Source organism: Macroventuria anomochaeta, assembly GCF_010093625.1.
Source record: "Macroventuria anomochaeta strain CBS 525.71 unplaced genomic scaffold BU25scaffold_43, whole genome shotgun sequence".
Taxonomy (NCBI): Eukaryota; Fungi; Ascomycota; class Dothideomycetes; order Pleosporales; family Didymellaceae; genus Macroventuria; species Macroventuria anomochaeta.
The window spans coordinates 190,066-215,070 of record NW_022985404.1 but is presented as its reverse complement, the minus strand read 5'-3'; the positions used below and the strand labels follow the sequence as shown (position 1 = coordinate 215,070).

General features: G+C 52.7%; 9 protein-coding genes and 1 non-coding gene across 10 annotated transcripts; 7 read left to right on the top strand and 3 right to left on the bottom strand.

Moving 5' to 3' along the window:
- Positions 1 to 293: 293 nt before the first annotated feature.
- BU25DRAFT_351805 (MFS general substrate transporter) lies at positions 294 to 2,173 on the top strand (the record flags this gene model as incomplete). Its single annotated transcript, XM_033703372.1, has 3 exons — positions 294 to 529; positions 582 to 869; positions 919 to 2,173. The coding sequence occupies 3 exons, from the start codon at positions 294 to 296 to the stop codon at positions 2,171 to 2,173; spliced, it is 1,779 nt and encodes a 592-aa protein (XP_033556831.1).
- A 650-nt stretch (positions 2,174 to 2,823) lies between these two features.
- On the top strand, positions 2,824 to 4,752 carry BU25DRAFT_207536 (malate synthase). Its single transcript, XM_033701162.1, has 3 exons — positions 2,824 to 3,366; positions 3,421 to 3,845; positions 3,895 to 4,752. The coding sequence occupies exons 1-3, from the start codon at positions 3,003 to 3,005 to the stop codon at positions 4,681 to 4,683; spliced, it is 1,578 nt and encodes a 525-aa protein (XP_033556830.1). The 5' UTR covers positions 2,824 to 3,002; the 3' UTR covers positions 4,684 to 4,752.
- A 706-nt stretch (positions 4,753 to 5,458) lies between these two features.
- On the bottom strand, positions 5,459 to 8,221 carry BU25DRAFT_351865 (uncharacterized protein; the record flags this gene model as incomplete). The annotated part of the gene is made up of 3 exons (XM_033703375.1): positions 5,459 to 6,049; positions 6,317 to 7,270; positions 7,511 to 8,221. The coding sequence occupies 3 exons, from the start codon at positions 8,219 to 8,221 to the stop codon at positions 5,459 to 5,461; spliced, it is 2,256 nt and encodes a 751-aa protein (XP_033556829.1).
- Positions 8,222 to 9,616: 1,395 nt separating this feature from the next.
- BU25DRAFT_415131 (acid protease) lies at positions 9,617 to 11,936 on the top strand. Its single transcript, XM_033707473.1, has one exon. The coding sequence runs from the start codon at positions 9,918 to 9,920 to the stop codon at positions 11,721 to 11,723; it is 1,806 nt and encodes a 601-aa protein (XP_033556828.1). The 5' UTR covers positions 9,617 to 9,917; the 3' UTR covers positions 11,724 to 11,936.
- A 430-nt stretch (positions 11,937 to 12,366) lies between these two features.
- Positions 12,367 to 13,409, top strand: BU25DRAFT_462735 (uncharacterized protein; the record flags this gene model as incomplete). Its single annotated transcript, XM_033710543.1, has 4 exons — positions 12,367 to 12,413; positions 12,502 to 12,903; positions 12,950 to 13,282; positions 13,340 to 13,409. 4 exons carry the CDS (start codon positions 12,367 to 12,369, stop codon positions 13,407 to 13,409), a joined length of 852 nt encoding a protein of 283 aa, XP_033556827.1.
- On the bottom strand, positions 13,161 to 13,788 carry BU25DRAFT_415130 (uncharacterized protein). Its single transcript, XM_033707472.1, has 2 exons — positions 13,340 to 13,788; positions 13,161 to 13,282 (listed from the first exon to the last, which is right to left on the bottom strand). Exon 1 carries the CDS (start codon positions 13,750 to 13,752, stop codon positions 13,537 to 13,539), a length of 216 nt encoding a protein of 71 aa, XP_033556826.1. The 5' UTR covers positions 13,753 to 13,788; the 3' UTR covers positions 13,161 to 13,282; positions 13,340 to 13,536.
- Positions 13,789 to 14,951: 1,163 nt separating this feature from the next.
- Positions 14,952 to 18,121, top strand: BU25DRAFT_415129 (Rgp1-domain-containing protein). Its single transcript, XM_033707471.1, has 3 exons — positions 14,952 to 15,673; positions 15,721 to 16,878; positions 16,926 to 18,121. The coding sequence occupies exons 1-3, from the start codon at positions 15,157 to 15,159 to the stop codon at positions 17,831 to 17,833; spliced, it is 2,583 nt and encodes an 860-aa protein (XP_033556825.1). The 5' UTR covers positions 14,952 to 15,156; the 3' UTR covers positions 17,834 to 18,121.
- Positions 18,122 to 21,135: 3,014 nt separating this feature from the next.
- On the top strand, positions 21,136 to 21,208 carry BU25DRAFT_t132. The gene has a single exon. It is a non-coding gene; the product is annotated as a tRNA-Lys (tRNA).
- A 380-nt stretch (positions 21,209 to 21,588) lies between these two features.
- BU25DRAFT_207193 (uncharacterized protein) lies at positions 21,589 to 22,431 on the bottom strand. The gene has a single exon (XM_033701160.1). The coding sequence runs from the start codon at positions 22,301 to 22,303 to the stop codon at positions 21,701 to 21,703; it is 603 nt and encodes a 200-aa protein (XP_033556824.1). The 5' UTR covers positions 22,304 to 22,431; the 3' UTR covers positions 21,589 to 21,700.
- On the top strand, positions 22,432 to 23,128 carry BU25DRAFT_207192 (uncharacterized protein). The gene has a single exon (XM_033701159.1). The coding sequence runs from the start codon at positions 22,560 to 22,562 to the stop codon at positions 23,001 to 23,003; it is 444 nt and encodes a 147-aa protein (XP_033556823.1). The 5' UTR covers positions 22,432 to 22,559; the 3' UTR covers positions 23,004 to 23,128.
- Positions 23,129 to 25,005: the final 1,877 nt, after the last annotated feature.

The window sequence follows — 25,005 nt, the reverse complement described above, 5'->3', positions numbered from 1 at the left end:
CTTGCCTGCGAGAAGCATAAACTTAGTACTGCCAAGTCGGCTGGAGCAGAAAAGATGCATATGTCAATACGAACAACGGGACGACACACCACAATGCTGAGGCTTCAATGGATGAACCACTGCGTCGGGAGTGCTTCGCGTACGTGAATTGTGGGTAGTGAGAGGAAAAAGGAAGTGATCAGACAGTATGCGACAAGGGATAAAGATGCTGGGTTGGCAGCTTTGGATGGCCAGGGTCGTCTACTTTGATCAACTTTGATCTCCTTGTCAAGTTTCAGCGCCTGAAAGTCACCATGGGCTTCCTTACGGCCCTAACGCTCGCGAAGAGCAAGACCAAGGAGGAAGTCACGCCTATCGATCCTGTCACCAATGTTGCTGTCGATGCGGAGAAGAGCGCTGAGTCTTCCACTCCTTCGGAGAAGGCCAACGATGATGCTACATTCACTGCCAATGCACAGGCAGGTGTCAAGAGGGTCGAGGCAGCTACAACTGTCTGGACGAAGTGGCATCTTGTCGGTGCTTATGTGATGTAAGTATTCAAAAATGCGTGGGCAACGGTTCCAAACGCTGACAGCCTCCAGCATCTGGTGGATCTACTTCGTGACTGCATTGCAGGAGGTCGTCGTTCGCGCCCTGAACCCTTATGTTGTCAGTGCCTTCAGACTTCATTCACTTACTGCTGCTACCGGTATTGTCTCCGCGATAGTTGGTGGTCTCTTCAAGATCCCACTTGCGAAGTTGCTCGACACATGGGGCCGTCCTCAAGGTCTCCTGGTCTCGCTCTTTCTGTGGATCGTAGGATATATCATGATGGCTGGCTGCAAAAACGTTGAGACATACGCAGCTGCACAGGTTTTCTCATCTACTGGGTAAGAGAATCCTGGACAACTGAAGACCTGATCGCTGACCTCTTGATAGATCTCAGGCCGTGTCGTACATCCTCACCGTCTTCATCGCCGATACCAGCAGCCTAAGAAACCGTGCTCTCATGCTCTCGTTCGCGACTTCACCTTATATCATCACAACCTGGATCGGAGGACCTGTTGCGCAATCCGTCTTGCACGGCCCAGGTTGGCGATGGGGTTTCGGGATCTTCGCTATCGTAATCCCTGTTATCGTAGTTCCTCTCGCCGTTCTTGTGCTTTATAACGATCGCAAGGCTAAGAAGATGGGTTTGCTCGATGAGACCAAGGTCAAATGGACAGCAGCCAACATCAAGAAGTTCTGCGTGGACATCGATCTGATCGGCATCTTAATCCTGACGGCTGGTATGGCTCTATTCCTGCTGCCTTTCAGCTTGTGGTCCTACCAAGGCGAGCAGTGGAAGTCGCCTATGATCATTTGCATGATCGTCTTTGGATTTATCCTTCTGATCGCTTTTCCCATCTGGGAAAAGTTCTTCGCCCCGGTTACATTCATCCCATACGAGCTGCTCCTGGACCGCACTGTCTTCCTGGCTGGATGCATGTTTGTCTTCGTCTACTTCAACAGCTCGGTTTGGGGCTCCTACTTCTCCTCCATGCTGCAAGTCGTCTGGAATCTTAGTGTCACCGAGGCCTCATACGTGACCCAGGTCTTCCGTGTCGTCCAATGCGGATGGTGCTTCTTCATCCTTGGGCCTCTCATCCGCTATACTGGACGCTTTAAGTGGACCATCGCGTACTTTGCGCTGCCTCTCGATATTCTCGCGATCGGCCTCATGATCCATTACCGCCAGCCGGGTACCAGCATCGGCTACATCGTTATGACACAGATCTTCACGGCCGTAGCTGGAGGAACCATTGTCATCGGTGGTGAGCTCGCGATGATGGCACCCTCCGATCACCAGCATATCGCTGTCATTCTTGCCATCCTCAACCTCTTCTGCTCCATCGGTAGTGCAGTCGGTTCGACCGTTAGCGCGGCGATATGGACTGCGACCTTCCGCGAGAATCTTCACAAGCACGTTCCGGAGGGTGTCAATATCAACGATATCTACGCTGCTTTGCCTAAGCAATTGTCGTATAAGTGGGGCTCTCCTGAGCGCATGGGTATTGCGAGGGCTTATGGTGACTCGCAAAGGCTTATGCTGATCACCAGTATTTGCATGCTGTCGCTGGCTCTCATCTGCGCTGTGTTCATTCGCGATATCAACATCAAGCACAACAAGCAGGTCATTGGTCGCGTTGCCTAGACTGCCTTAAAGTCTGTTTGATAGGACAACGAGAACTAATATGTACACATACGCTGAAAAGTTGGTGATGTTGAGAGGAAAGGCGATTTCGAGAGTTGTAGAAAAGTTGTAGTCATAATACATACGTTCGCTAATCGATGTTTCACTGCTCGATCATACCGGTACGTAAGACCTTCTCGTCGCCGATGTGTGGCGCTGGCAACAATCTGTACTTCGCACCATTCCCGTTACTCGATGAGGCTCTGTCACATTATCCGTAACAGCGAGTGCCGGCCATTACCTGCGCTCCAACGGGCCGTAATGGTGGTGAATGCAATCGGGAGACGCCGCGCAGGCCTCGGGTGGTCTCCCGCGAGCATCACGAGTTCCTGCAATAGCCGTGAATTGACGCCACCACCCTGCTGCATCCCGGTCTTTAGCGGATTTGAGACTCTAGCTTGCCACATGCGATAAGCAGCACCGTCTCCCATGATTGGAATTTTACAAAATTTCGCAGCGTTGCTGAGGTTGTTGCGCTGATCGGGTCGCGTTATCCCCGCAATTGAGCTATGACCTTGGCATCGTCACAAGCTGGGAGCTCTCTAACCATCCCCTCCGCCCGAGCGAAGCTCTGATTCACCACTCACAGTAGCCGGCCTAGCCTGCATCAGACCTTACAAAGAAGATCCTCGGTCCAGCCTCGAGATGGGTGACGTTTGTGACATAGATTATATAGCCTGGCCGCCCTGCCCTCTCCGCACGCATACACCATCGCATTCCTCACTGTTTATGCCTTGAGTATACACGCAATTGCATAGTACACAAAGATCATACAGTGTTTCAAACCACAATGGCAGCCAGCACTGACTCTATCCTCCGCGAGGTTAACATCCTCGGCGAGTTGAACGACTCCAACCGTCACATTCTCAGCAAGGATGCTGCTGTCTTCCTTGCCCTCCTCCACCGCACATTCAACAACCGCCGAAAGGAGCTCCTGCAAAGGAGAGTAATCCGTCAGGCTGAGCTTGACAAGGGAAACCTCCTTGACTTCCTTCCCGAGACCAAGCACATCCGCGAGAACGACACATGGAGGGGCGCACCACCAGCTCCCGGTCTTGTCGATCGCCGGGTAGAGATCACTGGACCAACAGACCGTAAGATGGTCGTCAACGCATTGAACTCTGATGTCTGGACATACATGGCAGATTTCGAGGGTAAGCAAGCAGGGAGTATAGCTATCTTTGAATAGTTGGTCTAACGACCACCAGATTCCAGCGCACCAACATGGGACAACATGATCAATGGCCAGGCCAACCTCTACGACGCTATTCGCCGCCAGGTCGATTTCAAGCAGGGCGAGAAGGAGTACAAGCTCCGCACCGACCGCACACTCCCCACACTCATTGCCCGTGCCCGTGGGTGGCACCTCGAGGAGAAGCACTTCACTGTTGATGGCGAGCCCATCTCCGGTGGTCTCTTCGACTTCGGTCTGTACTTCTTCAACAACGCACACGAGCTCGTCAAACGCGGATTCGGCCCATACTTCTACCTGCCCAAGATGGAGTCGCATCTTGAGGCCAGGCTCTGGAACGATGTTTTCAACCTTGCTCAGGACTACATTGGCATGCGCCGTGGAACCATCCGTGGTACCGTCTTGATTGAGACCATCCCTGCTGCCTTTGAGATGGACGAGGTAAGTCACTCCCATTGCGATGACAGCGATAAATTGCTAACCCCACTAGATCATCTACGAGCTCCGTGACCACTCCTCCGGCCTGAACTGCGGTCGCTGGGACTACATCTTCAATACCATCAAGCGCTTCCGCCAGAACCCCAACTTCATCCTTCCCGACCGCGATGCCGTTACCATGACCTCTCCCTTTATGGACGCCTATGTCAAGCTTCTCATCAAGACTTGCCACAAGCGAGGCGTCCACGCCATGGGTGGTATGGCCGCTCAGATCCCTATCAAAAACGACCAGAAGGCCAACGACGCCGCCATGGCCAAGGTCAAGTCCGACAAGCTCCGCGAGGTGCGCGCCGGCCACGACGGTACCTGGGTTGCTCACCCTGCGCTCGCCAAGATCGCCTCCGACATCTTCAACGAGCATATGCCCACACCCAACCAGATGCACGTCCGCCGCGAGGACGTCAACATCTCCGCCAATGACCTGCTCAACATGAACGTGCCCGGAAAGATCACCGAGGCCGGTATCCGCCAGAACCTCGACATCGGTCTTAGCTACATGGAGGCCTGGGTCCGTGGTGTCGGATGTGTGCCCATCAACTTCCTTATGGAGGATGCTGCTACCGCCGAGGTATCGAGGTCTCAGCTGTGGCAGTGGACAAAGCATGGCGTCAAGACCGCCGAGGGCCAGACCGTCACCAAGGACTACGCGCTGAAGCTGCTGAAGGAGCAGACTGACAAGCTGAGCGAGAAGGCACCAAAGGGCAATAAGTTCCAGCTGGCGGCTAAGTACTTCGAGGGCCAGGTCACCGGCGAGGACTACGCTGAGTTCCTTACATCGTAAGTCTAACACCAGTCATCGTAGTCCAGAGAGACGTACGCTAACATACACTAGGCTGCTGTACAACGAGATCACAAACGTAGGTGCCTCCAGGCCTGCCTCCAAGTTGTAGACTCTCGCACCCTTTCCTTACCGTAATGATTATGTTGTAACTACCATACCCACCATGTTAAGGTCCAATGAAGGCCTAGAAGCAGAATGCAAAAGCTTGATCACGTTACTTTGCGCGCTTGTACTTGTTTGAAGGATATTATACGCTTGTGGAGTACAAGCTAACTCTACCTCAGCCTGTCTCACCCACACCGGCCGCGAAGCTGTAAACACGTGACATACCGAATTCCTACGAGCCGAGGCACGACATAATGGGGGGGATGGACCCGTGGGAATGGTAGCGTATGCGGGGGAACCGAGACGAGCATGGACGCGCGAGCATGGTTGGACCGAACAACAAGCGAGGCCTTGTGGAGAGACCGAGGCATGATTCACGATTTCGATTTGAACACTCAGCGACATTTTGTTACACTCGATATGGATTCACAGTTGATCATGCCATGTATAAATATCTATTCATTCCAATTGAAGTAAAATAGTCATCATTGTGCCTATTGCTCCAAGTGCTATCATTAGACCTCCGTGTATTCCGTACGAACCCAGAGCTTTTTTGTGTGAACCTTTGAACCTTGTGTACCCTCCCAAAACATATGGCCTATCCAGATTGCCTTTCCTAATCATCCCAAGACGCCACGCTGAATGCTAAATCAGAAACTACCCCTACTTATCAAAGAAACCACAACAGCCAACCCGCTACACCCATCACCAAGCTCTCAACCCACTTATTCGCTCGCCTGCCATACGTCCAACTTCCTGCTCCCTGACTCCTACTTGACTCTCCAATCCCGCTTGCAATGAAATCTCCCGCGCCGCGCTCACTTGTTGTCTCTGAACTACTTCCACTGCCGGTCGTGCTCGCGCTGTTACTCGCTGGTGTACTCGAAATGATGCTCGTCTTGCCATCGATAATCAGTGCTGTGCCTCCAGGTGCTAGAGAGTATGTTGTCCCATCTATGATGATCTGGCCGCCTGGAAGCAAGGTTGTGGCGGAGTTGATGATATATTCTGTTTTTCCGTCGCGCGTTGTTGCGGTGATGGTTTTTCCATCGACAATGATTGGAGGCGCGGACGTAATCGGACCCATGCCTGATTCGGGTGCAAGTGTGGACGTTACGCCGTTTATCACTACAACCGAGCCTGAGGCGGAGGCGGGAAGAGAAAATGTAGTACCTGAGACTGTAACTACGCCGCCAGGCGTGAGTGTTTCGTCTGGCCCAAAGACGAAGGCAGTAGTGCCGTGGACTACGGTGGCGGTTACCTCCTCGCTGCTCAGGGGTAGAACGGGAAAGTGAGACGGGTTCAGGCGGGACGTCGCGCCGTTGATGACGATAGTTGATGCTTGCCCTGCGGTTGGGAGGCTGTACGTTGTGCCGCTGATAGTGAGGACACCGCCCGGTGTAAGCGTCTGGCCGGGTGCGAGGACGAACTCGGTAGTACCATCTACTACTGTTGCTGTAATGGGTGAGTTGTTGATTGTCAAGGCTGGTAGGCCGGCGCTGAGGCGTTGCGTTTGCCCGTTGATGACGACACTGGAGCCGTGGAAGCCAGATGGAAGACTGAACGTTGTGCCGTCAACAGTGACTGCGCTGCCCGGTGCGAGGGTCTTGTCACCGAGGACGAAGACAGTAGTTCCGCCGAGCAGTTTGGCGGTGATGGATTGTCCGCCGAACGTCACAGCGGGAGCGCCAGAAGGGCCAGCCATGGTTACCAGGGTTTGTGTGGCGCTATTCCATATTGCGATCCTGCCATTTGGGCCCAGGGTTAGTGTGTGGTCGTCTAGTATCACTAGAGGGCCACCTCGTTGCAGCGTTTGCATGCCCACAACGAACTGTCCTTGCGAGTTCGCAGTAATCGTGTTATGTCCAACGGTTAGAACTGGCAATGGTGCTTGGGTTATTCGAGGGTTGAGACCGATGGTCTTGTCGCCAACTATGATTGTAGATCCTCCTCCAGCAGTGGGTACAGCGACAGGAACACCATTGATCGTCGTGGTTTGGCCAACAGTGACTGTCTGAGTTCCAATGATGACCATCGTAGGTGCGTTGGTTTGCTGATTAGGTCCACCTTGACCCTGCTTTGTCGGTTGAGGCTTGACGGTAACTACGCTGTTGCCGATGGTGATTGTTTGTCCTGAGTTTGTGGGTTGCTCTTGCGGTTTTCTGGTAAGACTGGGGTTGTCTGAGATAATCGAGCTGAGAATGTCTGGTACGCTTGGTGTTGTCTTGACATCGGGCTTTGGAGGGCTCTGGGGTGTGTTTTGGGGCTGATCTTGAGGTTTGTCATCAGTTTTTGGGCCACCATCGCCATTTGGATTATCGTTGGACTTTGGTGCATCGTCATTCTTCGGATTGGGCGACTTGGTGGGGACTGGATCATCATTGATCTTATTCGTATTGGGGTCTTGCTCTGTAGGCTTCGGGGTTTTCGGTAGATCGCCTGGATTCGTGTCGCACCTTAGACAACCTTGTTTGGTTATGTGCTTTGACGTTGATGTGTACGTTGTCGAAAGGAAGGTATTAGTGCCTGGAACACTTGAGAATGCCGGTGGCGAGAACGTCGTCGCTGCCGGTCGAGTAGTTGCTGTGACTGTTGGTTGGGTTGACACCTCAGCTGCCGACGTTGGAGCTGGAGGATAAAAGGTTCTATTCGGGTCTCCGATCAACACATCTGAGATTCCTGCCAAAGTACAGGTAGCAATATCAGCGCCCTGAAAGTGGACTTGAAGGTCTGGATCTTGGGCTAGGAAGTTCTGGAGTTTGGTGGGTACTGGCACGGGGGTGTCCATGGCTGTAGGTTCTGGGGTTGATCCATTGGCGAAGGTTTGGATGAAAAAGTCCCAGTCTTGAGTCCGGGTTGGTATCCAATTCCTCAAACTTGAAACGTGTGGCCGACAAGTGCTCTGAGTCGGCCTCAATTCGCTGTGCGTGGCATTGTTCTGCGCCGTTGCATTGATTTGTACGGCAGCGTCAGGGCCACCAAAGAGACTCGTGTAGATCACATACGTCGGTCCAACATCCAAAGTCAAGTCCAGGCCTGGAGTCGGCAGGTAGATGTTGAATTCTGCCGCAGTATCGGTAATCCAGTTGTCTACCGTCTTAGTCTGGTTGACGGTCTTCGTCTCGGTAACGACTGTGTCGATTGTCGAGTTGTCCACGTAAGTAACGAACTCTATAAGAAGAGTTTCGGTCACTACCAAGCTTGTCCAATTTCCAAATAAAGCTGACTCGTATGATGTTGTTATCGGGTTCAACGCGGCAAGCGCACAGCCTGTACATTGTCCCCTGGAGACTGGGGTAATGGTCGAAATCCATGCGCTGGAAGCCGCAGTACCATTTTTGTAGGGGTACGGTACTCTAGACGGTACGTATATGCTGATCCTTGGCGAAGCAGTGGGATAATGTGAGTTCCACGCAAGCGAACTGGCTTTCATCGAAGCAGACGATCCTTTGGAATCATTGTTTGATGAAGCTTCTAAAGACGGCTGAGTGGGTGCGTATGTGTGAACTGAAGGCGCCTGTATCTGGATCACTGTAGCTGTGGTAGTGTTGGATGAAGACGCCGCATCCGCCGTTGAGTAGCCTGGATTCTGTAACGAGCGATTGTCTGACACTGGGCTCTGGCTATCAGACGATATGGCGATGTTTGAAGAGGACGTCACGTCCGCTACAGAGTAGACCGGTTTTGGTACTGAAGGACTACCAGACACTGCTGGAATTGAAGAGTTGCCATCTGGTAACAAGTTAGAAATGACGGCAAACAAGCCAAAGTCAGTAGACATACATCCTGTTTCTGATTAGCCTTTCATCTAAAAAAACGTAAAATGCGAGAAACCCTACTCTTTGTGTCGGTTGAAGTGCCGTTATAGGCGGCCGCGAGAGACGCCGTCCCCAACAGGGCGTATCTCCACATCCTTCACCTCTCGTACATGAACCAGTGACAGTGCGAAGTGCAAACAAAGACGTCGCAGCGCAAGTTGTGGGTGGAAACGGTGCCAAAACAAGCCGTGAGATGCGAAAAGTATCGATTGAAAACATACGCAAGTCCGAAGACTGGACCGCTATGAATAGACAGCTGTGTGATCTATGCGCTCATCCTTTAGTGGCAGCTAGCGGATGGATAAGCAAGGCACCCGCGAATGAGCTGCAGCAGATCACACGAAATGTGGCCGTGCCTCGACGGCTGAGCATGCCCAGCCGAATCAACCAAAGGTTCTGTAGTCTCGACGATAACGCATCATCAGGTCTTCTTGTCGTTGTTGCACCATCTGTCAGCGCTCAGAAGCAGCGGCGGCTCTATGCTCTGTTTCGATACGTTGAACTTCAGGAGCACCAATCAGATTCCAGCCCGGGAGACTGGCCGAGGAAACGTGGAATGCAACCCTCGATTGGTAGCACATAAGTATGAAATTGTCCGCTTTGGGCCTTGCGAGCGCTGGCCAGGCCAAGCGAGCATTGAGCTGTTCTCACTTACACGGCAAATGGTGCTGGCGCTGAGCTGACTTCGTGCATAAAGGCGCGTTTCAAATGCAAGTACTTAAGAGAGTTTGCCTAGTTGAGTGGCCGGCGTGCTGATATGCAGACAGCGCTAGGATGTTGTTGACGAGGTTGGTGGTTTGAGGTCAGCTTTCAAGATCAAACGCGTTGGCGTTCTGGGTGCGCCTTCCCTCATTGGCTTTATGATCGACCAGACTCCACCCCTGACCTCATCCCATCGCTCTGTCTGCGCCCCTACCGTGGTACCTCGTATTTTTCGCGTCCGGCTCCCTGCACGCCCCCAGTGTCGCCGAATCATGGTGCAGCGGTCAATATTGGCTGGCTCGATAGGCCCCCTAAACAGCTGTTAGCCAAGCTCTACCTGGCAGAGACCCATGATCCGAACGACTCCTCACGGTCCCGGAACCTCCCCAGATTACCATTCCTTTTGTTTCGATAAGGCCCTCGTCTGGGCTCCGGATCTGGAAAAGTTGACCTTCTGACGTTCGAGAAGGCGACTTCAACGTCGTGCTTCGCGACTACATCGACATGCACGCTACATAGCTGAACGTCTTGTGATTTGGACCGAATGCACATGACCTGATACACCTTGGCTTCTCTCTAATTTTCTCTATACCCACGTTCGCTACTACAATGTCCACTTCCAAGGCTGTCGCACCGTACAGCGTCCCTCTCTCCCAGGAATTCGATGGCAACGATGGGAGTTGGAGCACGTTCAAAATTAGTGTGGGGATACCAGGCCAGGACTTTCGCGTACTTCCATCCACCAAGAGCGGCGTCACATACGTGATATCACCTGAGGGGTGCAATCAACCGACCGATCCTACGAATTGCGCAAACTTGCGCGGCGCAGAGATATTCGATTCGACACAGAATACGGGGTTTCAGGTCGCACGATCGACGCAATGGTCGGCAATAGGGCAATACGGTGTGGATCTGGAGGATGCATTGAACATGACCGCAGAAGGACTGTTTGGATATGACCATGTTGTGCTGGGTGCTGCCGTGGACACCGATTCAGACGCCAACGTCACGTCGATCGATCATCAAGTCGTCGCTGCGATTGCGGACATGGATTACTTCATGGGGGTCCTCCCACTGGGTCAGGCAGAGTCCAGTTTCTCAAGCTTAAGCGGGGCCCAAAAGTCTCTCATCTGGAACCTTCGGAACAGCTCTCGGATACCGAGTCTGTCCTACGCATATACAGCTGGCGCAAAGTATAGACTCAAGTCGGTGTTCGGAAGCTTGATCTTGGGTGGTTATGACTCGACACGATTTACGCCGAATGCGAACGATTTCTCTTTTACCTTTTCGTCGGACCCTTCGAAACTGCTCACGGTTGGCGTAGAGAGTATCATGGCCACGAACACCTTGAAGGGAACCTTCTCACTGTCTTCTGGAGCACATTTCTCGGTCATCGACTCGACAGTAGCTCAACTCTGGCTACCAACAGACATATGTACACAGTTCGAGCAAGCATTCGGCCTCACATACGATCCATACACCGACCTTTACCTCGTAAACGACACAATACACGCCAATCTCACAGCACTCAACCCTATCATCACAGTGAAGCTAGTCAACTCGCTACAGGACACAGCGACGAAATACACGAATATCCAGCTACCATACGCAGCATTCGATCTTCAAGCCTCCTACCCGTACTACGCAAACGCTACAAGATACTTTCCTATCCGCCGCGCTGCAAACGATACACAATACGTACTTGGGCGGACGCTCTTACAGGAGGCATACATAATAGTAGATTACGAGAGGGCAAACTTCACGGTTGCCCAGGCCACGTTCCCTGACCCGCTCCCGGCCGCACAGGTCGTTACAATCCACCCACCAAATGATGGGACCAACAACGGCTCTTCGTCCTCATCACTTGGCGCCGGCGCTATAGCCGGTATCGTAGTCGGCGTCGTCCTCTTGCTCGCCCTCCTTGGTCTCGCCGCCTTCTTCTTCTTCCGCAAACGCCGCCAAAACACACGAAAGTACGAACTCGCCACCACCGAAGTCTCAGACACAGGGTCGAAACACCATCTCACTGGCGCTGGCAACAACACCGCCATGAAAGCTCCCGCGCCGCTCCCACCACAAGAGATGGGCGGCACACCGCTCACCGAGCTTGCTTCGCCGGCCGTCATGGCGTTCCCATCAGAACAAAAGCGAGCTATCAGCTTGAACAGCATACCAGCAGAACTACACGCTGAGAGCGCAGTACCCTACTCACCTGCGACTACGGCGAGGTGGAAGGAAGCCCGTCTGCCGCGACCGGATGGCTACAAGGAGAATGAAAGAGATGGGGAGAGCAGTGGGATACCAACTGAGAACATGAGTTGGGCGCCGAGCGATGATGCTACCATCAACTCGCCGAGAAGTGCGGGACATGGGATGGGCGTCAGTCCGTTGACGGAGATGTTTGGGAAGCATTGAGCTGAACGTGGGTCATGCGACCGTGATTTACAGGCGTTATATGGAAGACAGAAAGGCAACACTGTTCATTGTTTAAGAGATACCACTTGTATATATGGGCTGGACGTCTATTTTGACATAGGTCATGTTTGTAGACGCATAATCCTCAAATTAAGACATTCTACGTTGCACATGCATAAGGCAACGCGTCGAACTGCGTCTTGCTCAGTCGACTAGTTTCCTACGGACACAGCCTAGCATGGCCCCGACACAATGATGCATCAGAGCATTCGGAGAACCTCCACGACCGCGGAGAAAGTGAACAACGGGCTGGCACGTGTTGGCAAAACACGAAGCTGACAAGTCAGCACACGCATGGACTTGCCCAATCCAGCGACAAGGGGTATGAAAGTCACGCCCATACGTCAAAACAACCTTCGTTACACTGGCTTATCCTTTGCATACACGGAAACTCACTCGAGCTGGTCTGGATGCATAGTGTTTGTCAACTCGCTCTGCAGGCGCAGTAAGCAAACAATGACCACACTCAGTACTCCCGCATGCTTTGGACTCCTCATAAGTGCAAGCAAGGTGGAGAGAGAGATGACAGATCAGTCCCCATTCTTCGAGCCCTTCCTAGCGTTCAGCGAGGGAAAGCGTGATTATGACGAGTGATTCCACATCCACACCCACCGACAAGTCCAGCGCAGCGTACCTGAAGCGCCGTGAACAAGTGCGTCGGGCACAAAGGCATGGCTATCCCTATTTTCTGATAGATACGTATTGACGTTCATCGCAGAAACCACCGTGAGAGGAAAGAGGTGTACATCCACGCCCTCGAGTCTGAAGTTCTTGCGCTCCGCACTAAAGCGCGCAGTGTCCAGGAGCAGAATGATGCGCTGGGTCTCGAAGTTGCGCAGTTGAGAAGCCGGCTTGATACACAGCAGACCCCAATCCATTGTATGGACTGGGATACGGAATGGTTTGGGGGCGATGTGGACGCTGGATCAACGAACACAAGCTATAATAACGAAGAGCAATGGCCGAGCATGCCCGCTGGTGTACTGACTTGGGGGCGAGAGTCTGTTGTAGAAGACGTACCGAATGAGGCCTGCAACGCGGTAGTGCGGCGGCCGAGTACGTCGCAGAGCTGGTCCATGTCAGCAAGCCACGCAGACATGGCTATGGAATTCGTCTTGACGTGCGTGCACCCACCACCCTACAGTTCGCAGGCTGACACTGTATAGACTGGAGAAGCCGTGTATACAACGCGCGCAATCGGTTGTCTTCGATCCGCTCAATCCTTACCCCCTCGATCACCACGCCGGTCCTAGTGAGCTGGCAGCGTACCATTCGTTTGTCGAAGACCAGCTCATTGCATCTGAATCGTGTACTAAAGACGATATTGCCAGTAGCCTTGACAATCTTTTGTCGCTGTCGTCGGCGTTCTGTCTTGCGAACGAAGTCACACCGATCCAGGCGTGGCACCAGCTGTGCAAGTATTTGGAGTTTGGCGCGGTTGATACGAAAAGATTCAGGGCGCTTGTGGATGCATTGCTGGAGCATGTTAGGTGCTATGGGTAAGTAAACCTAACTTCAGAAGATGCATGTGGGTGTCCGCGCTGACGAGTGTGTAGGTTCGGTGCAGTGATCTCAAGGAGTGTCCTCGATGCAAGCTGTAGAAGAGTGTTCACAATAGGCAATTGATGAGGAGTTTGTAGGTGTTCAACCGGTTGTTAAGGTGAGGTTACATGATACCGTTGGATCGCTCATTCTCCACTCAGATCATTCCTTCATGCCTTTGCTCTTGCTCGTCATGAGATTTGGTAGCCATCTATCGAATGACAGGGTTTTGGCCAGCGGTGGCGGCTGCACTGCCGATGTTGGTTTGCCCAGCAGTCCTCTCAGCGTGCTCGCGTGCCAGCTGCTCTTCAGTCCTCTTGTTGCCGCGTGCGATCAGCTTCTCGATCAGGCCGCCCGTCTTGGGCTCGCCGTGCTTGTCGGAGTCGTCGTACTCCTTGAGGTAGGCGACGCGCTCGTCAGGAGACATGTTTGCGAGCTCCTCATCGAAGCTGCCACGGTCCTCTATAGCTTGGTCAGTACAGCGTCGTGACAATGGATGATAGTGCATGCAATAGGGAACTCGATGCGTTTCTTAGCTTCACATACCGTAAGTGTCCTCGATGGTGTTACCAGTTCTGCCGTGGGAACCGGTGGTGGCAGCTCCAGCGGGCGCAGCGTGGCCAGGGCCAGAGTTAAAGGTGGTGCTGTGCGTTGTGTTCGACGTGCCGGACGTAGCGGCGATGTCGTTCTCAGGCTGCGACTTGCGGCGGCTGGAGCCGATGTGAAGCTTCTCCTTGATCTTGTCCATTGTGTGTATAGAGGGGTGAGGTGTTTGTAGATCTGTTTAGTGTCGGGGGATCAATTGATGTGAATGATCTGTTCAAAGGGTGTGGAGGGGTTGGAGTGATGCGCCAGCTAGCTTCATGGTGACGTCAATCTAGAGCAGATGTCCCCGCTTTCCCAGTGAAGCTTGCGTGCAGCAACTTGACGTGGCTGTGAATGACGGCATGGCAACCAATGGAGCCTTGCTCTAACCTCTGAATTACGAGGTGTCAACTGTCACGAGGCAGCTTTAGTTGTGGGCTGGACAAGGCTGCTGTGCATTCAGCTGGGAGGGCCTCCTGGGCTGTACGCGGTAAAGGGCACGGTACCTGCAGTTCCAGAACACGGGTAGAGGAGAACCCTGCAAGTCTTCTGGTAAGAATGGGAGAGCTGCTTGTGGTTCCCGACAAGAGACGATTGCAAGCTTGGACGCTCTGGTTGATGGACGAAGAAGAGCTCTACATAGGAGCTGATGAGCGCCGTAGTGCCGTCGAGCAAGGCTCTGACGACGGCCGGCACATGTGAGCCCAGAGACAACAAGCTGGCTGCAGTTGTATCTGACCCTGATTGTTCAGTTGTCTGTATTCAGTTGTCTGTATTCAGTTGTCTGTGTCGACGACTGTTAGCAAAGCTGCTGACCAGGGCACCTGAAGCTGCCAGCCCGTGACGAGGTTGCACCACGCTCCATGGAGACACCATCTCTGCACTGCAGCGGTCTCACCGAATGCCTCCAGATGCGATCTTGCTCGGACTGCTCACTGTGGCTTCTACCCCGGCTCCGGGTGAATGCATCTCCTTGCATTGGTCTCGACGTGCTTGAGATGAACGAGCTTGAACCCTGGCTGGCAGATCTAGCCGCTAAGATTCGGGAACGGTTGGCTAGCCCCGTGCGGACCATGTCGTCGGTTGCATGACGGGATAGGCATGACAGCAACACTCAGCAGCCCTCAATTGGTGTTGCTGACATTCTTGGGAGCTTTGTAAACGACAATCGTCATGACGCTGGACAGACACGCCAGATGAGCCGCCTGCGAAACCTCCGCCGCCCGCGCCGACTGCCCTCCCTACCATGTCCTCGTCGAACATTCGGGTATTCGTACAATGGAAGGACTCGACCGTGTTCGCCGGCGAAGATGTGCAATGCACAATCACCTTCAAGAACGTAGCAAACCCTGAGGGACGCGACCCCTCACCGGCGCGCAAACACAATGGCTTTGCGCCAGGCGGAGAGCGACAGCGCAAGCTGCCCCCTGTCCATTCGTCTTCGAGACCGTCGATATCGCGCAACTCCTCCTTTGTCTCGCAGATACCAGGCTCTCCACACCGACACGGCCATCGTCCAGCGCAATCACTACATGCATCCTCTGTCGCTGGAGACGCGCGATCGCCCATATCACCGGGTGGGGCATTTGGCAACAGCGGCAGGGGTCACAAGCACGGGAGGTCGATATCAATCATATCGCTAGGCACCGATGCTGCGACTGGAGGCAGCCACAACGGCAGCGCCACGCCGACACGGCCGACCCGGGGGCATGGCAGGTCTGCCAGTATGCAGGTCATGCCAAACGGGCCCTCCTCGTATCCAGGTACAAGCAACGCAGATGATGTACTTCAATGACTGACAGAGCTGCAGTGTCTTCCCCTGGCTTCCGCTCAGCTACGCATCCCTCGCCTCTCGCAGGCGGGGCGTCTTTCCCCCCTACCATACAAGAACCATCGAACGAATTCACATTCCCTGCGCGTCCACCGAGAAGGAGACCGGGCGTTGCCACCGCGCCGAGCACGCCGGCCCTCTTTACCGCAGGGCGAAAGCTGTCAGAGTCGTTGTCGTCTAACTTCAAATTCCCAATGGGTCCTCCAACCAACGATCCTTCGCCAGAACGACTCGAGACGCAAGACACGGCGCACACACCGCCAGTACATTCTCCGCCTGTGCCTACTCCGCCTGTGCCTACTCCGCCTGTGCCTACTCCGCCTGTGCCTACTCCGCCTGTGCAGGTACCGCGAGCGCGAGCTCACTCTCCACAACCAACCCATAGTGGGCGCCGAATGCCTACGAACCCCCACCTCGAGACACTCTCGCCTGTCGCCAGGATAATATCGGCGTCTAGCATGGAAGGTACACCACGCAGTAGCGGCGAGTTCTACTCTATGAGCAACAACTCGTCAGAGACTCTGGCCTCCGAGTATGTCACTCATCCCTCCGCACGATTGCTGCCACGAGCATTGCATCAGCGACAAGCAAGCCATCTGGCACCGCCAAAGCGGCAGCTTCAGCCGGAGTTGCTGATGATGGGATATGCGCAGATCATGGGATCATTCACCCTGGACGGTTCGTTAGTCAACCAGGCACCATTCGAGGAAGTGAAGAGGAAGGGCGTCGTAGGTGGCCAGGGGAGTGGTGGCGTGGTCGGAGTCGAGAGACCAAAGCGCGAAAGCGGGCTCTTTGGGGCACTAGGCTGGGGCAACATAGGAGAATCTCTCGGTGGATTGCTGGGCTCCTCCGAACCATCGAGTATTCGCGAGATGAGAAGCACAGCCAGCTCCAAAACGGTTCCACTTATCACCACGCCGCAGTCGATCCTGTTTGTCGACCTCAAACTCGCCCCTGGCGAGAGTCGCAGCTATACTTACAGCTTCACAACGCCGAGAGGACTTCCACCATCGCACAAAGGGCGTTCGATAAAGGTCAACTATCATCTTACAATCGGTACACAGCGAGCAGGCTCCACCAAGGAGCAACAAGTGAAGCATGTCGATGTTCCTTTCCGGGTTTTCAGCAGCGTCAATGGTATGTCAGCATGCCGCTAGAACCGTAATGTCGCTAATAGTTACAAGGTCGTGGAGACATACTCGGTCATGACTTGATGTCTCCATACATCATACTGCGTGATCAAGCTCGAACTGCGAGCATTGATGCAGCAGCAGGCACCAACTCGGTCTCGACAGCAAAAAAAGTAGCTGCTGCCAGTAAACCAGGTCAGGACCCGTTCGCCGAGTTTCTCACATATGTCGACAACCTCCTGGAACGACCGCGGCAAAACTCGAGTATGGTGGGTCTACTATCGCCAACCGACACAATACCTGGACGATCATCGATAGCTGAAGATCATCATCCTCAAACTATGAAGGAATCCATCGACATGGCCATTCTCCGCAGTAATCTTACAGGTGCAGCAAACCAGAGCGCCAATAGATTCGAAATCGCCCGTAGCGGTCGTCGAGTTGCAGTCATAATGTTGGCTCGACCTGCATATCGATTGGGGGAGACCATGTTGGCTGTGATCGACTTCACTGACTCACACATACCGTGCTACTCCGTCCACATCTCACTTGAAACATCGGAGAAGGTCGACCCAGCTATCGCGCTTCGATCCAATGCATCCATCTACCGTGTAACAAAGAAAGCCCATGCTTCTTTTTCCGAGAACGCGCTGTTCGCTCAGAAGCTGGCATTCTCACCTACGATACCTCCGAATGCAACACCAGAGTTCATTACCAGCGGCATCAGCTTGGAGTGGAAGTTGAGGATCGAGTTTATCACACCTCGTGTCACGCATGAGGATGGGGGAGTGCAGTCGTTTGACGACCTGCTCGAAGAGATATCGAGTGACGACAGAGGTGTCATCCTGGCTGCAGCACAACGACTACCAGCAGAAAGCTTCGAGGTACAGGTTCCGATCAAGGTGTACGGCGCAGTGACAGGAGCACCTGATGCGCCTGATGAGGAGGGGCTGCCTGTGTGAAGCAATACAAGAAAGATGAAGGTCAGAGAAACAAGGCTTCAACAAATGATGCCCAGAACGGCCACAATCGCCACGTAACAGACACATCATAGAGTGTCATTTCATACGACATACAGCGCTATAATTAAAGCAGACGACCTTGACTATGCCGAGTCCAACCGCCATGTTGAACACGTTGGATATACAGACGACATCAATAGGGCATCAAGGTTTTGGAACAGGTACCTCACGACACGGACACTGATCCACGTGGGCACGCAGCGGCAGTAGTAGAGAAAAATATTAATGATATGTTCGGCAAGAGTAACACCACGCATCATGCGCTTTCCCCACCTCGTCTTTTGCTCTGCACCTTCCTCTATTCGATCCATCCGCAAACCAGCTCTTCTTTCTTGTTGAAACATAGCGCGCTTCTCATCACTGGCGTGCACTGTACGACAGTCAGCTCCTTGGCAGACGCGCCGCAACCCACGAAGATCTTGGATGGTCGAAGGAAGCCATACTGTCCCTCATCGGTGTCTGCGTGGCCATTGTCGGCATTACTGTCGCTGTTTGGCTGGCTGGTCCTCCGAAGTGGCTGTGCAAAACGTCCCTGTCTCACTGTAAGTTACACGGCTTAGCGCATGAGCTATCAACAAGCTCTACTGGTCTAAAATGTCAGTCCAACATGGAGTTTTTGGCAAGAAAGGCTCGATCTCAAAATACCTCCACGTTCTCGAAGTAGAAAGAGCAGGATCAGAGTGAAGTGCGAAGGCAAGCTCAGGAGAGATACAGCAAGCTGCTAGAGAAGAGGCGCCAGGTGTTTTGATGAATCCAGCACTTGGATGGCGACGTACAGGGCGATGATGTATTTGGTTTTCCTTTATCTTCCATGTCGGTGCATAGTCACCGATTCCTTATATTCCAGCAAGCAGACACGGAGTTATTCTCTCATCTCCTCGCACACTTCACTTGAAAATAGTAATCAAATTGCCCTCTCCCTTCAACTAGACGCAAGTCAGTCCTCTAAATCTATTGAAGCCTCGTCCAGAGGCGCGAAAAGACTGGATATGGCGAGACTCGAACCCGCATCTCCCCACAAGCACGTTGCTGCTCTCAATCGTTCGACTGAAAAGCGATAGGAGGTCTTCCTTTTGAACTACATACCCTTCCAAGTTGGAGATGGGAAGTCCCTGGAATGAGAGGTTATGTAGAGTACGGAAAGAGTATGTGAAGGTAGATGAGGAAGATGAGGAAGAGGTGACATTTGTGAAAGTGAAGGAAGCGGGTCACCGGTATGATTAGACTTGACGTGATTGCGAAAGATGCTGAGGTGTCCTGGAGGTCTTCGCGTAGGGTTCACAGCTGGTTGCAGCAAATATGTCGTTTGGTGATGGTGCTGATGTACGGAAACAACCAAATAACATGGTCGAGAAGCTTGGGGATAGAGGAATGACTCCGAGAGTTCAGTTGTGCGGTGTTGAAAAACCAATCGGAACAGAGAACTCCATGCAGCCTCAGGTTCAGAGTGTCTTTTGTCCTTAGGGCATGAAAAGCACTCCTAGCCAGTGGCTGCCCCCATTACTGGTATGAATGGAGGTGTTGGATCGAGGACATGCTTTCCAACAGCCCACGTGAAGCTGCCCTAACCTGCAGGGAAAGCGAAGGGGACATGGTCTCAGGACAAAGAATATGTGGATATAGAGGGAGCGAAGGATATAAGAAACGAAAGACATGCTGTTGAACCTGACCAACTGTTATGTACCTTCAGGTCGTCAAACCCAGACACAGTGAAGTTGGTCTGTCTCGCAGTCCTCTTTGCGCTTCCTGCAACTACACTCCCTCGTAGCTTGGTGCACATGTTGAAATGACAGATCACGGCATTAAGGTGCTGAGCTTTTCCTCACTTACGCTCAGCGTGAATTAAAATTGCTCGATCGATCTCCGCACGTGTCGTGTTCAGAATAGACCTGTGCGGAATACTGCCACGTCGAGTCGCAGGCAGCTCGATAAATTCCGGTCATGTTGTCTCTTTGGCAGACGTGTTCCAGATGCGGACATCTCGTACAGACTCGAGGGTCATCCTTTACCTCCTGCAGGCAGTGACGCTTACTGAAAAGTCGAAATGCGATAATGACTCAATGTAGTCCAACTCTTGCAGTCTGCATGCGCGTTCTCGAAGTTCTGATAACCCCGTCTCGAGGCTGTCATGGTGCCTGCCGGCGAGTAAGTGTCGAAGAGTCGACTAATGGCGACATTGACCGACTCGTAGTGTGATCCCGAGCGTTCGGAGAGATAGTAGACGTAGTCTCGGTGGAAGATAGACCGGGAGATCGACCCGAAGTCTTGTTGAAGCCGATCCCCTTGATTGACATCTAAAATCCGAGACTACTATGTTTCAGGCCTCATTGACTTTCGGTACTTGCCATATTCGTGTGCCTGAATTCTCCACAGACTGTCGTACGAAACAAAGGACAGGAGTCATTCTAGCTTTGCGTTGGCCTCACGCTGGCAGTCGACGGCGTAGAGAGCGAGAACGATGGCTAGCCGGCAGCCGATACGTTCGTAGTGCGACGGTGAACCGCTAAGCTTCCAGTCTTGAATCATGGGAAGGCTAAGGTCGGTAATGTTTCCAAGCGCTCATGGGCGCCTCCGCGAGTTTGATGATGTGGTGCATATGGGGCCTTCCACATCGTCCCACATGTTCCACATGGGGCCATTGGGGGATGCGACCTTGGAGTTGAAGATGGAGGTCAGCGCAAGGACCATGTTCAGGGTCCAAGTGAGGCTCGCGCTAGATGCAACTTTGCACATCGGGTCGTTGATCTGAAGTGTTTATAGAAGGGGTCGATCATCAGGTTGTGCATACGCGTCGTCTCTTGAAACCGCTGATGCACTGTGAAATGTAGATGTCGATCAGTGTAGTAAGAGCTCCACTACAAGTGCTACCGCGCCATTGTTATCTGTCGTAGGCGAAGACCGTCGAAGACTCTGATCTCGTTACGTACTGAATCATTCTCCTGATGCTATCACATGCCAGCTCGTGACATTCTGTGGTGTCGAAAAATATTGATCGAGGTACAGATCCCAGCAAGCTGGTAGAGATGTGCGGCTAAGCGCGTAAGCGAGGAAGTTTCTTCAAGTTCCACATTCACATGCAGCGCAACAACGGGTCGTACTGTCTTTGTGCATCAGTTCTCGTGAGGGTGGACAGAGGCTGGATGAAGAATTAAGCTAGACAGAACGTGAGCTTTTAGTATATATGACTGGGATATTAATTTAATAAAATATCATGATATCATCAATAGACATTAACATCTTAAGCCCGGCTGGCACAATCGGTAGCGCGTGAGACTCTTAATCTCAAGGTTGTGGGTTCGAGCCCCACGTCGGGCTAGAATTAAAGTTTCTTTTTGTCACCAAGTTTATTTCCCTCAGCCTTGTGGTTGTCGAGATATCCAGAGTTGGAATTTTTACTGGTGGTGCTGGGGGTGAAAGACCGTCCTGCGCTAGCGGTTAGCGCGTCCATGTGCCGTACGTGCGCGACACAGTTGAAGCAGGCTCCGCTTTTGCTTTTCTGCTTTCCACTGTCCGTACAGTGGCAGCACTCTTCCCAGCATGAGCAGCACCTGCCTGCACTTGTCTTTTGCCAAAGAAGGTGCATGCTTCATTATCGACTGCACAGCTGTTCCAGGATGCACTTCCCCCTTTTGCTTTTGCATCTGTTGAAAAGGCACCGGTTGAAAACATGAGCTTGCTATATCCAAGCACCATACGTCGCTCTTCTTGCCGTTGCACGACGCATGAGAACACAGCGTTCACCCATTTCATATCTTACTTGAAGGCACGAGCCGAGAGCTCAGATGTACTGTACTGTGCACCACCTACTCATGTACATACAGAAATCTCCGCCAATATCTGCGTTACTTGCATAAAGCTACATCGGTACAGCATGTCACTTGTGGTGAAGCTGTTGCTTTGTATAGTGCAGAATGTCTGCTTTGTCCAAGTCGCACTCAGTTGCACTAGACACATCTCTTTCTTGACGTTTCTCCCCAAGCATTGCTGGCGGTAGACGCGTACACTGTCAGAAACGACCCTCTCGGTAGACTCGCCGGCCTCTACCATGCAATCCGCTGCAGTGTCCCTTGTGCAGCCGAATATCACATGATGCAAGTTCGCCGCTGAGCATGCAGATTCGTAAGTAGCGTAGGGCAATACGAGATGGGTTAGCCGCCTAAGCGCTGCAAGCTCCACACCTGGTCTCTCATGCATAAGACCGTACTCAAATGTTCTTGACGGATTCGCACATAAGGTACCGGTGGTCTCGTGCACGCTGACAGGGTAGTCTTCGGACGATGGAATGCTACGACTTGACCGGACAAAGCGAAGCTCTGCAAATAGAATAGAAACAAAGGAGCTGACGTCCCACTCCACATGGAAAATGCTAGTATTACCACATACCTCGGGTACTCGTGAACCCGCCGGCATACCTGTTCCGAGGCCCGACTCCACTGGAAACTCACAGACAAGCCTTCACCACCGCCAGCTCTATACCGTCTAGGGTAACGCAGGGACACAGCATTCACTTCATGCGGGTGATCAGTGATGCCAAGAGACTGGAGTGCAGAGTGCATATGTATGCGTACGATGGGGTGCATGACCGGTGCTGACAGCGCAACCATCTACACCAGGTCGCCGTCGTACAAGATACGCAGCACGGTGGATCCTCAAGAACTGGGCATGCATGCGTACGGACATTTTACGCATGACGCAGGGGCATGCGATTGGACGGATTATTGAGTCCGTGTGTCGATGCTTTGGTACCCAGACTATTGACTCTCGTCATAGAGCGTCCACAGACTTGGGCCAGCAGTCGTGCTATGCACGGAAGAGCAAACAAGTTCTGGATCATTTCCTTCTGGTGGCGCAGCTGCCATCAGAAGTTAGAATGAGAGACGGGGCGGAACGGAACGTGACCGTGAGTGACAGGCACGGGCTTGCTAGCAGGGTGTGGACGACGTCGATCGGTGCAGGTCGCTCTGCAGCTGCTATGAACTTTGCCGCGAACAGACGTTGCCGACGTTCTGGAACTCTCCCCGGCCGTATGGGTTCGGGACGCCGAATGAATGTGCCGAACTCACATGTTGATGCCATTGGCGCAGGACATCGTTACTGGTGTCATGGATGAGCAGGCGATGTGACCTTCCTCAACGGCGATTTTGCGCGCTTGTCGCTCTGAGACATGGATTGGGCATCATCCACGCCATGACAGCATATTTGTGGCTTACGGAGATAACTCGAAGGTGGTGTGGGGATGGAGTGACGATGGTGGGTGTGTGAGAGTGGAGATGAGATACTAAGTGCAGGAACACGTCCGATTTGTTTGAGGTACTAGCTGAATACGGTAACGCGCGCTCCGTGGAATTAGGAAGTCGCGACTAGGCATAATCCTGCATGAACAAGGTGGAACTCCAATACTGTCTTGTGAGCACATGAACATTTCTTGATGATGATGAGTTGTGCTGTTCTAGCATCCACCGGTCGTGAGCTAGCGTGTAGGCACGCATTCCCCTAGCGCAAGTATCCGCGCTCCTGCGGCGCAAGCAGGCCACGTCCAGCCATAGAACAACCCTTGTTTGTTGCAACTTCCGAGGTCGTTCATGTACAGATTCCTTGCACATTGCTTAAACGATACATAATCTTCGTCGACGTCCTTTCTTTGGACATGGTCATTTCGCGCGGAATCCTTCCATAAATGGTAATCTTACCGATTAGCACAGGTCGCCGGGGTCTTCCGGTTCTTTGAGAATCGAGAGTCTGTCCACGATTCGTGGGTCGTGACAGCGATCAACACCCACACTGTCTTTCCCGGACGGCGACCTTACTTTAAACGGTATACGGCACAGCAATGACGGGCCTTCCTCCCGGCTATGTGGTAACGGGAAGACTAATCACGAAGAGCATCATGCTGTGTTACAAACGCCTGAGTTGGCGGTATTAAGGATGAGGATGTTGAATTAAGCGCAGCTAGGCGTCGTACGCAGTGCGAAAGCGGGTCTTGATTTCCGAATCACGGATCTCGGAGTCGTTTGGGGTTTGCGAAAGTCTGGAGCACGCAGCTTGAATCAATGTCATTACACGTGCTGGGATACGCTTATCGGTTGCATCTAGTCAAACGTCAAAGAAACTTTAAACGGTAGCTGACAGAAAGCCGTTGCAGCCGTTAAGATTAAAAGGCGTTCAGCGTTCCGGTAAGGTTCGGTGCCGAGGCACCCCAACTATACAACAATTTTCGGAAGAATTTGTAAGAATTAGGCTTGGAGACATCCTCGTATTTGGGCGACTCGGTGCTTCTTTTGTTCGCTGGCAGCCGGACCGCATCGCTTGCATGCTCGAGTTGAGCGTGCAACGATAGAGCCATGTGAGTTCTTGAGTCGTGGGTTACTTAAAGTGGATTAGATTCCTTTCCGGTCAGTGCACCGATGAACAAAGACTTAGATTGGAGAGGAAGTATGTCCGTTCAGACGCTGTGACTGACTGGTCCATGCTGCAGGATGTAGTTCCGGCGCATGCTCGAGCAGATAGCTATTCTGTGGCTTGCTAGTTCCCAGTGGATTTCTTCGCGTATTTCCCAATTGCCAAGTTTGAAAGTGAAAGGCCCTGGTCTAGCCATGCTATGCTATGTGGAGGCCATGTGTATCGAAGATCCTAATCATCACGCAACACGTCAAGATAACGCGATCAGAGCCGCATGAAAGCGGAAGCTTGAGGTGATGCCCAACTGAAGCTACCAAAGATGTCGTTGCCTGTCATGTTGGTGCTGAAGGCTTTGTTGGTAAAGCTTCTGTGAAATGCGGGCGGTCTGGATAGTGCTGATGGTTGCGTTGACGGACTCGGCACGAAACCATGCGGGTGTCGGATCGACTTTGCAATGGTGGGGGCGCCACATCAGCATATGAAACAATGATGCGGAAGCTCTTTGAGAAGATACCAGAGGTCATGAGATTCTTGGTGACCTCTCACAAGTCCATGGTCGCATATGCGTTACGCTACAAACGTTATGCGCGATCTCTCCGTGACGCCTTTCCCAATGATATAACTCCAATGTGTGAGAGTCGTCCTATTTATACATGTGAATCTGAAGAGAAACCCGAGAACAGACAGCCGACCGAGTGCAAGGAAGCCGCGAA

What these genes read in the sequence shown, in the direction of transcription:
- BU25DRAFT_207536 (XM_033701162.1), top strand. Translation starts at nt 3,003, where the DNA reads ATGGCAGCCAGCACTGACTCTATCCTCCGCGAGGTTAACATCCTCGGC. An exon ending in ATACATGGCAGATTTCGAGG is followed by an intron (nt 3,367 to 3,420) that starts GTAAGCAAGCAG and finishes AACGACCACCAG; the next exon opens with ATTCCAGCGCACCAACATGG. An exon ending in CTGCCTTTGAGATGGACGAG is followed by an intron (nt 3,846 to 3,894) that starts GTAAGTCACTCC and finishes TAACCCCACTAG; the next exon opens with ATCATCTACGAGCTCCGTGA.
- BU25DRAFT_415131 (XM_033707473.1), top strand. Translation starts at nt 9,918, where the DNA reads ATGTCCACTTCCAAGGCTGTCGCACCGTACAGCGTCCCTCTCTCCCAG.
- BU25DRAFT_415130 (XM_033707472.1), bottom strand. Translation starts at nt 13,752, where the DNA reads ATGTCTCCTGACGAGCGCGTCGCCTACCTCAAGGAGTACGACGACTCC.
- BU25DRAFT_415129 (XM_033707471.1), top strand. Translation starts at nt 15,157, where the DNA reads ATGTCCTCGTCGAACATTCGGGTATTCGTACAATGGAAGGACTCGACC. An exon ending in CGGGCCCTCCTCGTATCCAG is followed by an intron (nt 15,674 to 15,720) that starts GTACAAGCAACG and finishes ACAGAGCTGCAG; the next exon opens with TGTCTTCCCCTGGCTTCCGC. An exon ending in GGTTTTCAGCAGCGTCAATG is followed by an intron (nt 16,879 to 16,925) that starts GTATGTCAGCAT and finishes AATAGTTACAAG; the next exon opens with GTCGTGGAGACATACTCGGT.
- BU25DRAFT_207193 (XM_033701160.1), bottom strand. Translation starts at nt 22,303, where the DNA reads ATGCCGGCGGGTTCACGAGTACCCGAGGTATGTGGTAATACTAGCATT.
- BU25DRAFT_207192 (XM_033701159.1), top strand. Translation starts at nt 22,560, where the DNA reads ATGCGTACGGACATTTTACGCATGACGCAGGGGCATGCGATTGGACGG.